The 17,483-nt window shown below is 40.8% G+C and overlaps 1 protein-coding gene across 1 annotated transcript in view; it reads left to right on the top strand.

Moving 5' to 3' along the window:
* Positions 1–748: 748 nt before the first annotated feature.
* Hormad2 (HORMA domain containing 2) overlaps positions 749–17,483 on the top strand; it is a 95,759-nt gene continuing 79,024 nt past the window's right edge. Inside the window, 4 exon segments of the mRNA XM_021177751.2 lie at positions 749–890; positions 6,619–6,706; positions 14,738–14,879; positions 17,390–17,453. Of these exon segments, the coding sequence (XP_021033410.2) occupies positions 6,656–6,706; positions 14,738–14,879; positions 17,390–17,453 (257 nt within the window). The 5' untranslated portion in view covers positions 749–890; positions 6,619–6,655.

Consider the following 17,483-nt stretch of genomic DNA (forward strand, 5'->3'; position numbering starts at 1 on the left):
TGTCTGGCATACCTTGTCCCTACCCTGAACTCTACACCTAGGGGCTGGGGTGCACTTCCATATATAATCCAACCATTTTGGTCACCCCCCCTTTTTTTGCCCCCTGGTCATTGCACCTGGTTCCCCTTCTCCTCTTTCTCATACCCTCCCCCGTCTCCTCACATGACTCAGGGTCATCATGACCACTCCGGACTCTCCTAGGTGTCTCTGCTTCTGGCTTTGTCTCCCTCTTGCTCCCTAGTACACACACACACACACACACACACACACACACACACACACACACACGCACACGAAAGGATATCTGGGAAGGCGGGGGGGGCGGGGGGGGCTAAGATAGGTGAAGCACAAAGGGTTAATATAGGCAAGTTTTAGCCGCATAATTAAACACTACAGTAGAAGAGTAGAGTGGGGTCCAAGTCTAGGAAAGAGACTTGCAAAGCCCCGGGGACTGCAAAGCGCTCTGGTTGAGTCCAGGCCTTCCCAGGCTCTAGCCTCAGATCTTGGAGAACCCCCATCAGGTGTACTGTCCCCATCAGCCATACCCTGCCTCTCCTCAGTTCTGGTTATGTAGGTGATGCAAGGGGGCTCACAGTCCGCAGTCCTCCAAGGCTCCCCACACCGAGGGAACGCAGGCCCCGCCCACGGCCCGGGTGGGTAGGCTGCCGGCTGCCCTATTTTGCATATTCATGAGGTAGAGCAAGGCCTGCTGAGGGGCAAACCTTAGAGTTAGGCGTGAGGAGACTCCTGTGGCCCTGGCCGGCCGGAAAGTCGTGAAGCCAAGGGGTGGGCTTTTGCCAGGAAAAGCCGTTGGCCTCTGCTGAGGTAAAGGCGGCGGGGAAGGCCTCGCCGCGTGTTCACACGCGGGGTCCCCGGAGGAAGGCGTTCAGGTGGGTTCTGGGGTCTTCGAGTTCACACTTCTCTGTTCTTTTTAATTGCCTGGGTTCATCTGTGGAACTCGAAAGCCCTCTGAGGAGAAGTGCCATCGTGGCGGAGGGCCAAGGAGGACCGGAAGCTTCAGCTATCATGGTTTCCTACCCTGGACGGTGAAAAACTTCACACATTAAACAAAGAGCTGGTGGCGATGCGGTGGCGAGGAATGAACTGGTAGACCTTGAATTTCCATCATTTTAATAGCTGAATGACTTAGGCCTTTTTTAAAAGTTGGAACTGGAGATCACTAAATTAAGTGAAATAAGCCAGACCTAGAACGACACATCATCAGGTTTCCCTCGTGTGTGGAGTCTAGATGCACACACATGATAGGAGCATGAATGGGCCGTGTAGTACGTTATCTGCTCACCTAGTGAAAGCAAAGTGTAAGCGTGGTGCTTGCCCCTAAAAGGTGGTAGATTTTTTTTAGGACGATAGCCTAATTTCTCCTTCATCAGACCATACGTTTCTTGAGGCAAAGACCATATTTAACTTTTTGTAATCCTGTGTTTTACCTGGAACAGTGCAAATTGCACAGTAAACGTTGAATATATGGATTAATGGAACTAGCATGAGAAATATATTTTTAAAAACCAAAGAGCGTGAACAAATACCTAATTAATACAGTGGGAACCGCTTAGTCCGAGCAAGCATGAAGTAGCAGAATTATCAGGGACAAATGGAATTTGTGAAAATGGTGGATAATAATTTATTGACGTACGCTCAGCAAAAGGTTTAACAGGGAGGACTTTGACAAACCAAATTCGCTTTCTGATCTTCAGTTTTTTTAATTAAAATTTGATGGTTTTTGTTTGTTCGTGTTTTTTTGTTTTTGCTTTTTGAGTTAGGTCTTTGTGTAGCCCTGCTGTCCAGGCCTCCAACTCAGAGATTACCAGCCCCTCCCTCCTGAGTACCACCCCAAAGGTGCACACCATACAGCCCAGAGCATTTTACTTCTCTCTGTGCACATCTGTGTTTTCGTACACCTGGAAATGCGTGTGCATTTGGAGGTCAGATGTTAAAAATGGTTTTTATTTGTATTATTATTTTATAACTTGTATAGGTGTTTTGCTTTATGTATGTGGGGGCCTAGTGCCTACTGAGGCCAGAAGAGGGCATCAACTTTACTGGATCTGGTGTTGCAGACAGTTGTGAGCTGCAGGTGGGTGCTGGGAATTGAACCTGTATCCTCTGGAAGATCAGTCTGTGCTCTTAACCACTGAGCCATCTCCCCAGCTCCTTTACCTTTTTTTTTTTTTTTTTCTTTTAAGACAGGGACTCTCACTGAAGCTGGAGCACTTAAAAACCAAACAAACAAACAAACAAACCTTCAAAGATATCAAGCTCAACAGATATAATTTTACTCTTAATATAACTCACAATAAGTAGCCACATACACAAAATAGATATAATATACTATGTATTGCAACGAGGACATAACTTGAGCTTGGTAGAGGTGATAGTAGAAATCGGTGCATTGTTTCTTGAAAAACTAAACCATGTCCAGGAGATAGTAATTTGAAGTAGAAGAGGATGTTTCTGACCAGAAGAATATTGTTAAAAGAAAGTAAAACTGCACAAATGACTGGTGCATAAGAAATATCAGGGGAAATGATTGAAGAAATTAGGAGGGCATGAGGCAAATCTTGAAACAATGGTAAAGAGTTTTGATTTTTTTTCCCCTGAGGGTAGTTGGGGAGCTATGTTAAGTACTTCAGTTTGGAAATAATAAGACAGTTAAGGTTGTAATGAGAAGGGGCTGGTGAGATGGCTCAGTGGGTAAGAGCACCCGACTGCTCTTCCGAAGGTCCAGAGTTCAAATCCCAGCAACCACATGGTGGCTCACAACCATCCGTAACGAGATCTGGTGCCCTCTTCTGGAGTGTCTGAAGACAGCTGCAGTGTACTTATATATAATAAATAAATAAATCTTTAAAAAAAAAAAAAAAAGGTTGTAATGAGAAAAGTTTAGCTGAAACATAGAAGAGAGATGGCTGAGCACAGCAACAGGCAGATGGGTGGTTGCAACAATTCAGGCAAAAGATGAGGCTGATCTGATCTAAAGTAGAGCTGGCAGACCCAGTGTAAGGGCTCGCTGTAATTCGAGCACTTCTGAAGTGGAGCCAGCAGGATCTTCTCAAGTTCAAGGCTGCTTGGACTATAGAGCCAGTTTGAGGAAGCTGGAGCCATGTAGTGAGATTCAACAAAACAACAAAAGCAGCCTCAACAATAACAAGGAAAGAAGACCCCTCCCCCAGTATCAGTAGACAACAGTGTGGAGAAAGTGAGCAGTTGACACATTTGAGAAATACTAAGTTGACTGAGCAAAGAAATAGGGCAGAGTTGAGTCATACATTTTCAGACTGAGTGATTTAAGTACTTGATGATGTCATTCACTAGGAAACAGAGGGTTTGAGGGGAAAGAATTAGCATTTGGACATGCTAAGACCATCAAAGTGGGAATTGTCTAATGGGCAGAATTGTAGATCAGTAACTCATGAGAATGACCTGGGTTGGGAATATACACACACCAATCATTAGATTAGAAATAGTAATTGAAATAATGGGAGTATATTTGTTTGTTCAGTGGCTATGTTTAGAAGTTTAAAAAAAGCTGAGCAGTGGTGGTGGACACCTTGTGTCCCAGCACTTAGGAGGCAAAGGCAGGGCGATCTTTGTGAATTCAAGGCCAGCTTAGTCTACAGAGTGAGTTCCAGGACAGCCAGGCCTACATAGAAAAACTGTCAAATAAATAAATAAATAAATAAATAAATAAATAAATAACCACATAGAAAAACCGTTAAACAAACAAACAACAGAAGACTACTAGTACAGAAACTTGAGGAATCCCAAGAAGGCAGGAGGAAAAGAGGCAGGAGGAAGAGGCTGGAGGATGGTGGGAGGAGCCGAGGCTGGGAAACACCAGGAGAGGAAGACTAATATGCAGGTGCTTTGTTTTGAAAGCAAACATACTTTCTTACATTAATGAAGTGTATATCAAAAACGTTCTAAGTACCATGTTAGTTCAATAAATTTAATCTTGAAATAACTGTGAAGTAGACACTGTTTCTGTACAGATGGAGAAACTGAGGCCCACATCTTGTCCAAGGTTACATAGTAAACTGCCCACTGAGATGTGATCTTAGGCAGCTTGTTTCAGAAAGTTCACGTGTCAGGCCATAAACCCTGGCCTATGCTACTACTCCAGGTGTACAGTGAGCAAGACCTGAAAGTTGGGTCTGTATTTATGGTTACAAAAACAGAAACCAAATCTCATAGGAATTAATTTAACCAGAGTTATACAACTGCTAGGTAATAGAATCCAAATTTGAACCCAAATTTCATAATTACAAAGCCTACTTTTGCTAGATTGCATTGTTGGCTGATTTTTCTTACATATCCATTTGTGTTGCATAAAATTGAATTTTACTTGTTTTATAAATATTTTTTAACCCCTTTTCAGATGCAACAGCCCTGGTAGAATTGTTTTTCAGTACTATAAATTTCATCTGGGTCATTCATATATTTTAAAAATGCAGGTGTTCTAATGGGCGGATGCCCTTGGAAATATCTTATGATCTAAAAAGATTGGCTAAAATCCTAGCAATATTAAAAAGTGATTTAAAAACCATGATTCCTTCTATTTACTGCTTCTCCGGTAGGAGGTTATATTCTAATGGGATAGAACTGGAACTTAAACCCTTATCGCTACTTTCCTTCTTCTTCCTTCTTTCTTACAGTATAAAGGAGATGCTGTGAGTCAGACTCGACAGTTACACTCTAAAAGAAAACACCTTTAAGGACTACTCAAGGGCTACTCGGTAGATCTCAGTCTCCTGGAGAAATACTGTACTAGTGTCCCCTAGTGCTGCTTGAAGAAATACTCGAAGAGAAATTCAATAGTATCTGTTTATAGTCTCTATCACCACCTTGTGGCAATGTCTCCAAATAATTCTAACCTCTTATTTGCAAAAATCTTCCAGAATCTTGCCTTAGTTGCTAATATAACAAGTAACAGATTGCCCTGAGTGAGCCAGAATGGACTTTCTTTAAACAGGTTATTTCAAGTAAGGCCTCCGATTGAAATAAAATTAAGGCCTTCAGAAAGAAAAGGGAAGATTTACTTTAAAAAAATTCCACCGAAGCAAAATAAAGGGTGAATAGTCCACTTTTAATTCCTAACCTTTAGACTTTTAAAAAATGTTTCCCAGACTTGGCAGTATCTATCGTTGTGGATTTCCCCAACTCCATTGTGTTCTTCATTGTGATCTATGTGCATAGTGGGGGACTGACCATGTTAGCCATTCTCCATGTTTAGTCTAGTCACACTCAGCTGTCAGGTGACAATTGCTACCCATTTACAGTTTCCAAAACATCTCATCATCATGAACAGAAACTCCCCTAGTAAACTGCCATTTCTCCTATCCCCACCCGAGTCCAGATAACCTCTTGCCTACTTTTTGTCTGTATATGTTTGCTTATATGTAGGTTCTCATATGTAAGCACATGTATTTGTCCTTCTGTATCTAGCTTTGTCTAATTTTTACCTAGAATTATGCTTGCAAGGTTCATTTACATTGTGTCATGTTACCGCAATTTCATCCTTTTATAAAGATTGAGTAGCCCTTAAGTATCACAAACACATTTTGTTTATCTGTTCATCTGCTCCTTTTTCTTTTCTTTCTTTCTTTTTTTTTTTTTTTTTTTGAGATGGGGTCTAGTCCAGGCTGACAGACTCCTGTGCTCAAATGATTGCCCTGCCCCAGCTTGCACTGTAGGTGGGCATCCAGTGCATGCCACTGCCCCTGGCTGTTTGTCCGTTTGTCTGTTTGTCTGCTGATAGGCATTGGATCATCTTCCCCTTTGACCATGAAGAAGAGTGCTGCTCTGCCTGTGGGTGTACACGTGCTGGAGGCCCTCCCCGCTCCTTCCTCCCCGTTTATTTCTTTTGGTTGTACACTTAGAACTGGAAATGCTGGGTACTGGTGTCACTGTTTAGAAATTTGAGGACCTGTATACTGCTGGGCTGTTTTACATTCCAGTCAGCAGTGATGAGGATTTTAATTCTCCATCTCTTCACTAGAGCTTATTATTTTCATTTTTGGAGTAAGTTTTGAGTTTTTAAACAAGTCTGAAGTTAACCTAAACAATGTTTGGAGCCCTGCTGAACATAAGAGGACAGGTCCTCTGTGAGGGCACAACAGAGGTGAGGGATACATTGTTGAGGGCTTAGGTGACTTATAACTTCATTTTCTTCTGAGAATGTGTTTATGAATGAATACATTATTTTATGATTTTTATTGAGTTGATGAAATTTAATGCAGAGACTTTAGGCCAGATTGAGTAAAAGCTTATAGTGAAAATTCAAGTGGTTATTAAAATTTGCTACCAAAATTACAGTTAACTTATACAGCTCTCATTTAGAAAATTCAAAATAAGAATTTTTCTAATTCAGATTCATTTTTGTAATTTTGATAGGGCTAAGAAGAACCATTTTAGCTCTGTTTTCCCTTTGTATTTACAAAATTAGGCTTGGTAAATTTTTCTTGTAACAGGACAGTCTGAGAAATTGTCTATACTTAACTGTACTTGATTTTAATTTTTGGTTTTAGAGTTCACTTCCATCTTTGGAAAGACAAGATAGTAAGTATTATGTTAGGGAAAGGTCTCTAATTTTTTTAACAGGTTGGAATTGTTGAAAGAATCCTGATTCATCCTCACGATGGCTACTGTGCAGCTCTCTCACAACACCAGAACACTGAAGGCGTCTAAGGTATTTGTTAAGAATTAAAAAGAAAAATCAATGACCATTTAGTGAGTTACTTATTTTAAAATTACTTCAGCAGCAGTTTTATCAGCTAATTGGCACATAACACTCTGGGAAAGTATTTCTTCATTTTAATGCCTAATGGGTGGGGGATATTCAGAAAATCAAGACGAATTAAAAAGTTATGTGCTGGGTGCTTGTTTCCTGTTTACTAGAGTAAAAGAAATCAGAAACAAAACAACGTTTAAAGAGAAGGGTCTTTGTTAGGCATGGGCTTCCTGAAGCAATTAGGAAACTTGTAATTTTCAGAACCAGAGAGGAGATATCTGAAAGAAGCTTTGATGCTGAGAGTCTGGGGAGGAATGTATGAGTCACTTCCTGTGGGGAGGACAAAGTAGATGAGATAATAAACTTAAAAGGAAGGGGGTTTGTTTTGGCTCACAGTTTCAGAAGTTGCTTCTATTGTTTTTGACTCAGTATCAAGGCAGAACATCATGGAGACATGCAGGGAAAACATGTGGCAGAGCAGAGCAGCGGCACACCACAGTGGTCAAGACAAGGAGTGGGGGTGGGGAGGAGACACTCGACAACCTAGTGCCATTCCACTAGATTCTGTCTCTTCTTTTTTTTTTTTTTAAGATTTATTTATTTATTTTATTATGTGTAAGTATACTGTAGCTGTCTTCAGACACTCCAGAAGAGGGCGCCAGATCTCGTTACGGATGGTTGTGAGCCACCATGTGGTTGCTGGGATTTGAACTCTGGACCTTTGGAAGAGCAGTCGGGTGCTCTTACCCACTGAGCCATCTCACCAGCCCCTAGATTCTGTCTCTTAAAGGTTCTGCCATCTTTCAGTATCACAGCAGGTTGATGACTGAGCCTTCAACTTCAGGGGACATTTAAGGTTCAGACATAACAATGTCAGGACAGGAAACGTTGCTGGGTTTGCTCAGGCTAGTTCAATAAATCCCAGAATAGTCATTAATGCATCACATACAGTTATTTAGATTCAGTATATAATATATGTATAATAATGTGTTGTTTTATGAGAAAATACAAATTGATCTTTATCTTCTTTGTTATCATATTAAGAAAAATAAGATTTATGGTAACTGGAGCTGGAGAGATGCCTCAGCGGTTAAGAGCACTGACTGCTCTTTTAGAGGTTCTGAGTTCAATTCCCAGCAACCACATGGTGGCTCACAACCATCTATAATGAGATCAGATGCCCTCTTCTGATGTGTCTGAAGACAGCTACAGTGTACTTACATATAATAAATAAATAAATAAATAAATAAATCTTTAAAAAAAAGATTTATTTATTTGTTATACATAAGTTCACTGTAGCTGTCTTCAGACACTCCAGAAGAGGGAGTCAGATCTCGTTACGGATGGTTGTGAGTCACCATGTGGTTGCTGGGATTTGAACTCCAGACCTTTGGAAGAGCAGTCGGGTGCTCTTACCCACTGAGCCATCTCACCAGCCCCTAAATAAATAAATCTTAGAAAAAGAGATTTATGGTAACTAAGTCAATGTATCTATATCTATATTCTACGTACATGTGAAAAGGAGTGAGACCAGGAGAATTGTCCCATGCTTGAGACCAGTTGTGCTCCACAGTGGGTTCCAGGTCACCCTGAGCCAGATCGAGAAGGTGCTTCTACCTCTCAACCTACAAAGGATTACAGTAATTCAAACTGTAGCAACTTAGGGTCTTTGTATACTTTGAAATGATGAAAAGGCTCATAGAGGAGGGAACATCTCATGAGGAGACCTAGCCTATGCCTTGGCTCGGGATCAGAAATAAGCGTGGTATGTTTTAGGGGAAGCCGCTCTTTCTGTAGTAAAGCTGTAAAGCTGTCATGTTGGCCAGGAGGAGAAAACAAACCAGAATAGGAATTTGGGGAACAGATTAATTTGGATCTTAGAAGCCAGGTTAAAGAACTGATGCTTTATTTTGTAGCCAGTGCCAAGTCAGAAGGTTTGTTTGTTTAGAAGAGTGAGTATGGGTTTGTTTTAGGAGTGTTAAATTGTAGCAGAGAGAGAAAGAGAAGTCTGAAGTTGAAGGAGAAATTGGGCATCAAGCAAGCAGTCACCTCTCTGGCTTTGTCCCATGGTACTTCTCTTTTTTTTTTTTTTTTTTGGTTTTTTGAGACAGGGTTTCTCTGTGTAGCCTCGGCTGTCCTGGAACTCACTTTGTAGACCAGGCTGGCCTCGAACTCAGAAATCTGCCTGCCTCTGCCTCCCGAGTGCTGGGATTAAAGGCGTGTGCCACCACGCCCGGCTCCCTCGGTACTTCTCAAGCCAACACCAAATCTCATCCAGTTTCCTAAGGGAGTGCTCTCGCCTGGGGTTGAGTGGGGGTGTAGGGGTGTGAATTGCAGTCAGCAGAGCAGCCATTTCTCTCACTGTAAATGAACAAACTGACTTTTTGGTTCAACCAGATCTTTGTTGTTTGAGTTACATAAACTGCTTTTGCTTTTCCCAGTAAATTTCATGTGATAGTGCGGTTCCGGTATCTGATGCTGAAAACAATGATAATTGTTTAGTTTTGGACCTGGGACAAGGCACTGAGGTGCATATCAAAGCAGACCTGCCCTCCAGGTTCTCCCAGCATCCCTCAGTCCCTACCTTGCATACTCTGCCCCCAATTCTGAACTTTCCAGCCCCGGGGCTGGGCTGCCCTTCCCGCATAGTCTCCTTCCTATATAATCCAGACATTTTACCCCTCTTTCTTTACTCCTCTTTCTCTCTCTTCTCTCCCTCCCTCTCCTTCTCTCTTCTGCCCTTTCTCCCCCTCTTCTCCACCATGGTGGCTTCCCTGGCCTCCTCCTTTGGGCAATGAGGTTGCCCACTGGAGAACAGCTTCTCAATAAACCTGTCTTCAATACAGTCTAATCTGGTTTGAACTGGCTCACTGACAGAGAAATAACCTACCAATAATAACCGTAGAACTCAGTGTTTATTCAGCATTTAATTATGTGCCAGGCGCTGTACCAAGGGCATTATGCCATTATTTCAGTTAAAATTCTCAATAAGGAAGAAATTGAGCAAACCGCCACCGCCGCTGCACTTCTTTAATCTCTTTGGGAGGCAGAGTCAGGCAGATCTTTGAGTTCAACCCAGCCCTGGTCTATGGAGTGAGCTCCAGGACAGCTAGGGCTGCACAGAGAAACCCTGTCTGGAAATGAAGAAGAAAGTAAATCTTGGAGAAGTAAAGTGTGCAGCTCAGGGCCACACAAGGCTGACATGTCACAGCAGCGCTTTACTACTAAGGCATGACAATGCGTGCTGTTTTCAAGCTGCGATGGTTTCATATATTAGATATTTACAACAGCATTGCCAGGAACATTTTACCTGTTAGACTAACTGAGCTAAGGAGAAAATCCCATTTCCAGCTGTTGATCCTTGTTACTATAAATAGCCTGTTAGTGCCTGTAATGTCTCTATACTTTCAAGTTATTTAGCTTTATAAGTGAGTTATTCATGCATTACTTTTGTAATGTTTTCAGTGAGTTATTACATGTATTCTTTATCAGCAATTACCCAGTTAATCAAAGAAACTTTTAATTTCTCAGGATCCATATGTTCAAAATCCCAAATTTTCTGTTTACCTTTTAGATGTACATTGCATAGCCCAAGGTCACTATGTAGTTCAGGCTGGCCATGAGCTTACAGTCCTTTTGCTTCCAACTCTAGGATCATAGGAGTGAACAACCATGTCTGGACTCAAAAAGAAAAAACTAAACGGCTTTAAAATCACTGAATATAATGTAATTATCCAAAAAATAAAATGATAACTCATTGTCATTATCCAGACTACTAAAGAAGATACATTCTTATATATGGCAAAATCATATCTAGAATATCCTGAAGACATTTTAGGAGCGTGTGTGTGTGTGTGTGTGTGTCTGTGTGCACCTGTATGTGAACTTTTTGGAAGTTATTTTTCATCCAAAGATATGTTTGCAGGTAGTAACTACCTCTAAGTAACTTTATTAAAATTATTAGAAGTACAGCAGTTGGTCTATATAGTATACTGAAAGGACATTTGTTACTTGCCAACTTTATGATCTAGCAAATCATGTATCTTTCTAGATTTCCTCTGAGGACCGATGACAAGAGTGCATTGAGTTAAATGAGCTCTGAAGTCTTAGCCTCCAGAATTAGATTGAATTAACTTCGATTTAATGACTGTCATAGTTACTTTTCTATTGCTGTAATAAGACAACATGATCAAGGCAGCGTATAGAAAGAAGAGTTTATTGGAAGCTTACAGTTTCAGAGCGTGACCACATGACCATTATGGCAGGGAGCATGTCAGCAGATAGGAAGGCATGGCAGTGGAACGATTATTGAGAACTTATGTCTTGATACAGAGAGAGAGAGAGACAGACAGACAGACGGAGGGAGAGGGAAATATATATATATAAATCTGGGAATGACCATAGAATGGCTTTGAAACCTCACAACCCACCCTCAGTGGTTCACCTCCTCCAACAAGGCCATACGTATTAATCCTTTCCAAACAATCCAACCAATTGGTGACAATTCATTTAAACATATGAGTCTATGGGGGCAATTCTCATTCATACTACCAAAATTAGGAAAGAGAAACTTTAAAAAAGTTTTATCACAGTAATTTATTTACTAATATATGTATGTATACATATTTATGTGTGTGTGTGTGTATGGTATGCTGGTTAGCTTTAAATCAACTTGACACAAGCTGGAGTCAGCAGAGAATAGGGATCTTCAATTAAGAAAATAGCTCTATAAGATTGGACTGTAAGCAGGCCTATAAGGCATTTTCTTATTCATGATTGATGGGGAAGAACCCAGCCCATTGTGAGTGGTGCCATCCCTGGGCTGGTGGTCCTGCATTCTATAAGAAAGCAGTCTGAGCAGGTATGGGGAGGGGGCAGTAAGTAGCGCCTTTTTATTGCCTCTGTATCAGCTCCTGCCTTCCTCCTGCCCTGCTTGAGTTCTTGTCCTGACTTCCTTCAGTGATGAACAGTGCTGTGGAAGTGTAAGCCAAATAAACCCTTTCCTCTCCAAGTTGCATTTGATCATGATGTTTCTTTGCAGCAACAGAAACACTAACTAGGAAACTGAGTGGGGGTAAGCAGTGCACCCTGTGTACTTGCAGAGATCAGTTACCTCTTCGTGGATCCTGGAGATGGAACTAAGGCCATCAGGCTTGGTGCCTTTACACAAGCGCCATCTTGCTGGCCTGGAAAGAGACACTCTTTAGCCGGCTTATCACGGAGGCTCTGACTCCATCAGTGTAGTCTCATTCCAGTAAGACAGGGAAGGCTTACTGTCACTAAATGTTACAGTTTCCCTACCTTAACCCCTCTATCATTTTGAGACTTGGTGACAACAAAAGTTCTAAGAATGACTTGGTCTTAATAATTCTGTGCTTTTAGGATTAGTATGTTGCTGCTCATGATCTTGGTAGGGCTCACAGTCCCTTAAAATATTTCTGCTGGTCCCAGAGCCAGAATTCAAACAAACAAACAAACAAACAAGCAAACAAACAAACAACAACTCAAGTATTGGATACAAGAGGAAAGTCATCATTCAACTGTCCTGGGTTTTTTGTTGCTGTAAAGAGTAAATACAGTTTCTTTACTATGGTGCCCTAGCTTTGCTGCACATTGGCTTCTATTTAATTTCCTCTCACTTTACGCAGTGTAACTCTGGGGATTGGTTATTCTGATCTGACGATCAGCCCCATGTCACAGCATCCCGCCCTCTCTGCTCTCCTTCCTCTTCTTTGCCATTTATCCTTAGGGCTCAGTTTAGTCTCACTTTTCCCACAGCCTTCCTCCTCAGGTGAATAGCTTCTCCTGCCTCTCATGTGCAGCCTCTATTCTCTCCTCACTCATTTGTCCCCAGTCTCTGCCCCTTTAGCCTAAGTCTTTCCTGCCTGCACCTGGGTTGTGAACTCCATTAGGGTATGCATGCTCTCTTTAGTTCATCTTTGGTTTTCTTTTCTTTTTTCTTTTTTTCCAGACAGAGTTTCCCTATATAGCCCTGGCTGTCCTGGAACTTGCTTTGTAATTGATGTTTTACAAATTAACAGAGTAATTACTATGTGTTCACATAATAAGTGAAAATACACACACACACACACACACACACACACACACACACACACACACACCTCCCAAAACACAGTAAATGACTGAACTAGGGACCATGTGAAGCACATTATAGACTTTAGCCTATTTTATCCTTAGTCAAGTAGGTCTTCATTACCCCTCTTTACAGATGAAGGGATTGAGTGAGGTACAGAGAGATGGATCTATGCAGAATCAGGTACCTGCAACAGTTTATTAGCAATAGAGTTTCATTGTAACAGCTTTACTTATAATGTGTCTGTATTTTCTTTCTTGCTGCAAAGGCCAGAATTAACTGCAAAACCTAAGAATTTCACTATCTGAGCATCTATTAGAAAAGGCCACTGACCTCCACCCAAATCATAAATTGTGTTTGTAACAGAAAAGTGATTTGAACCTGGTTATCTCATGCAGTCTGTGCCCTGAACTTCTCCACCATACTGCCTCCTTCTCACCATTCTACTCTCAAGGCACTCTCAAGTGACTAGTTCCTTTAATGCTGCATTCTGTAAGCATGAGGCCCTGTGGTTGATCCCAGGCACTGGGCACACTTGTAATACCAGCATTGGTGAGGTGATCTCTGGTGCTTGATAACCTAACTGGGTGACTCACAAGGTTGGTTCACCAGGACAGTGTAAGATCCTATCTGAGAGAGAGAGAGAGAGAGAGAGAGAGAGAGAGAGAGAGAGAGAGAGAGAGAGAGAGAGAGAGAGAGAGAGAATGAGAACACCTTTGGTGTCCATATGTAAGTATACCCACATGGTTGCATACCTGTACATATTTGTACCTGTATACACAGGAGCATACACATAGCACACAGAGAACTTTTCTTGCTTTAAAAAAATGGTTTATTCAGAGAGACAACTTGGTGATTGGAAATGGTTGGTAGAGGGGGAGCCACAGAAGAGTGATGCTGCTTCTAGCCTGGTAACTAGAATCAATGCTGATTTACTTGTCTAGGGATGGAACTGGGGACCATGCCTTATGCCTGCTAGCAGAGACAAACCGAATTTCAGGGTCTACAAAGTAGTGTAGGAGTAGATGCCCAGATACTAGAAATATAGGCAGGGAACATAAATTAGAAATTGAAGTCTTCTCTATTGATTATAACTGAAGATGTGAGGACAGACAAGAGAACTGTGAAGAGAGGAAAGGACTGAAGACACTCCTGGGAGGACGGCTGGTTAAAAAAAAGAAAAATGGGGTCGGTGTGGTGGCACACCCTTTAATCCTAGGAGGCAGAGATAGGCAGGTCTTGTTTCATAAAAATGAGAGTCAGAGAATGAGTGGGTGGGGTGGCATTCAGCTGTGTAGGGATGGATGAAAGCTGAAGTAGTGTTAGCAGCTAACAGTTTAGCTCAGTAACCAAGGTTCTTGCTTAACATGCAACAAGGTCCTAGGTTTGATTTCCAATTCTGCCAAAACAACAACAACAACAACAACAACAACAACAAAAAACAGTGTCAAGGCAGCTTAAGGGGGACATATGGATACAGTGTCAAACACTCCAGACAAGGGGGATCCATACTCTGATAAGTTGTTCATGGTTAACTTTGGAGAGAGCAGTATAAAAGAGACAAGGGTAAAAATTCAGATTACAGTGAAGTCTAGAGAGTGTGTGAAGAGAGGAATAAGGTTATAAAACTATAGGGAAACTCCCAATTTTGCTTCAGATTAATGGGTCATTGAAATAAATTTTCATCCTAAATTACTCCAGTATTTGCCTGCCTTTCTATTTTGTTTTGCTTATATGAAGATCTATTTTAACTCAGTATTCAGAGCCCTGTTGTCTTGATTATCTAGAAATGTATCAGATTTGAAGTCTTAAAGTTTCTGTCCTACCTGCGGTCATGGTTTGATGGGCTGAGTACTCATGAATACTGATGTTTATCATCTTTGATTTTCTTCCAGAACACAATTTTCCCATCCCAGATCGCAAACGAGCACGAGTCCCTGGTGATGGTGAAGAAGCTTTTTGCTACTTGTATCTCGTGTATAACGTATTTGAGGGGCTTGTTCCCAGAGAGCTCCTACAGAGAGCGCCGTTTGGATGGTAGGTTGGATTAAATGATTGCTTTGGCCAGTGTCCCCTTTGCTACTCAGAAAGGCAAAGCTTCCCTCTCTCACAGAGTGCATTAATTCTATCTCATGGGTGTGTCCTTCAAGATCAATTTACTAATTCACTTTGCATTTTAATTTTGTCCTGTGTGTTAGTTTTACTTACAGGAACCATTAACTTCAAGCTAGCTATCAAATGAAAAAACAAACTTGTTGAGCTATGTCTAGTAATTCTAAGCCATTCTTGTAAAAGTGAGAACAAAAATCTACCTTAATGCTGAAGATTTAAATTATTTTGTGTCTCCGTTGAATTTTTTCTTTGAGGTATATTCTGACCCTGAGGAAATTCAAAGGAATCAGGTGAGAAATATCTCACCTATTAGCATATATGAATATGCACAGGAGGCATAAATCCATTTGTTGATTAGCATGAATATTTAGACAGTTATTTTAATGAGTTAAGTTTTTTTTTTTACAATAGCCTACCTCTTCATTTTTTGTTATCAGTGTACACATATTTCCTTGCAAAATGCTATTTTTTCCAAATCTAATTTGAAACTTCTCATGTTTATATTTAATGATATACCATGGCTTCATTCTAACTTAATTTTCTTAGGCAATATTGATTCTCCAAATGAACAGCAGTGAGTACATGTTTGCTCTAAACACAGAAGCATGGTACTTGTAATCAGGACACCTTCCTTTGTGTTAATCACTCCTTTGAGGAGCTAAATCTGTAAGATTTAGTGTGTTTTCGGGAGCATACAATTTGTTTCCCCTCCTGTTTGGAACATGGAGTTATAAAAGAAGGCATACTTTGGAAATTAAGCACTTTTTGTATTTCACTTGCTACTGCTAACATTGAAAAACAAAACAAAACAAAACAAAATAAAACAAAACAACAAAACCCACAGCTCTTACTTTAAGAGATAAAAGAGATAGTTTATTCTACGTTCAAATGTGAGTGATATGGGCCAGGGACACAGATGTAGGTTGCTGTAGGTGTTCCATCTAGTATGGAAGAAGTTTCATGAAGTTCTTACAGTAACAGAACAAGGAAAGACATAGGGTCAAAGAAAGTCATAGAAAGTTGGGGTACAGTCAAGTGGGGAAATCTCTGCTGTCAGTCTCGGGTGCTGTCTGCTGACATTTCCAGCTTTTGTGTTGGTGTAAGCTAGGGAGGCTGTTGGTACATTCCAAAAGGACTCACCTAATATCCATAAGGTTGCTAGCTCACACACAGAGTTAGGCAATAACTGGCTATGAGGAGACTAGAGATAGCCCAACATAATTTTTGGTTTAGCTCTGGACTTGGAGCATTCCAACTTTCCACAACCACTGAAGCCTTAATCAGTTAGTCAGCCTCATGAAGTACAGCTTCTCTCCAGGAGTGCTGCCTCACACTGTCCTAGGCATGGAGGCAAAAGCATTGCTCAGAGTCCTATTTTTTTTTTTTTTTGCGACTGTTTTAGTAGATGCTAGTCTTCCTTAATGTATTTGTATTTAAAGTGACATGTCACAAAATGCTCAATGTTTGTTTGACACTCTTTTTAACAATGTCTAAGTATTTTGTCAAAGTAGAATAACTTTCTATTCCTTAACAATGGTGAAGTGATGTTAATTTTAGCATAGGAAAACCATATGAAAAGATGGAGGACTCTGAGAGCTGGTGAGATGGCTCTGCAGGCATAGACATACTTGCTGCCAAGCCTAATGATCTGGGACCCATATAATGAGGAGAGATCCCAGTAAGTCACTTTTCTTCTGACTTGTACACACGCAGTGTGGCATACACCTTTCCACTGCACATACATGTACGCAAATCTATAGATTTATAAACACCTGATGATTTCAGATGCCCCTATCATACATGGGTCAGTGATTTTATACAGATTTCTTTATATATTATGTCTTTCTTTCTTCCTTCATATGGGGAAGTGGGAGATCTCACATGGAGGTGTTAGAGAATAACTTACACATTTGTGTTTAATATTTTTCCATTAAGAGGGAAAATAATAAAGAATGAAATTAGAAATGTGTTTAAATTGTTAGTTGAGATGGTCTCAGTGACACCTTAGATTATTTAGAGAGAAAGGGATAAGGAAAAGAGACCAGAGTGGGAGTCTGTTACACTGCTCCAGAACTAGGACTGGGGGGACTATCCACATAGTAGGATTCATGTGTAAAGTGGGTGTTTAAACATCAAAACGTGCCATGAAGTGGGGGCGCACACCTTTGATCCCAGCACTCAGGAGGCAGAGGCAGGTGGATCTCTGAGTTCAAGGTCAGCCTGGTCTACAGAGTGAGTTCCAGGACAGCCAGGGCTACACAGAGAAACCCTGTCTCGAAAAACACAACAACAACAATAACAAACAAAACAAAACAACAAACAAAGAAAGATAGAAATATAAGTCATAAAACTAAATTTTACAAATAAAAAAATAAAGGAAATGCTTTATTTAGCATGAAGTTTTCAGTATAACAGTGATGTTTCTTTTTTTCTAGACCTCAGTTTAAAAATTCTCCGGGAAGACAAAAAGTGCCCGGGGTCATTACATATTGTTAAATGGTAAGCAAATTCTGTAAAATTGCCCATCAA

This window comes from Mus caroli, unplaced genomic scaffold (genome assembly GCF_978045245.1).
Source record: "Mus caroli unplaced genomic scaffold, Mus_caroli_1 scaffold_13, whole genome shotgun sequence".
In the NCBI taxonomy this organism is placed as follows: Eukaryota; Metazoa; Chordata; class Mammalia; order Rodentia; family Muridae; genus Mus; species Mus caroli.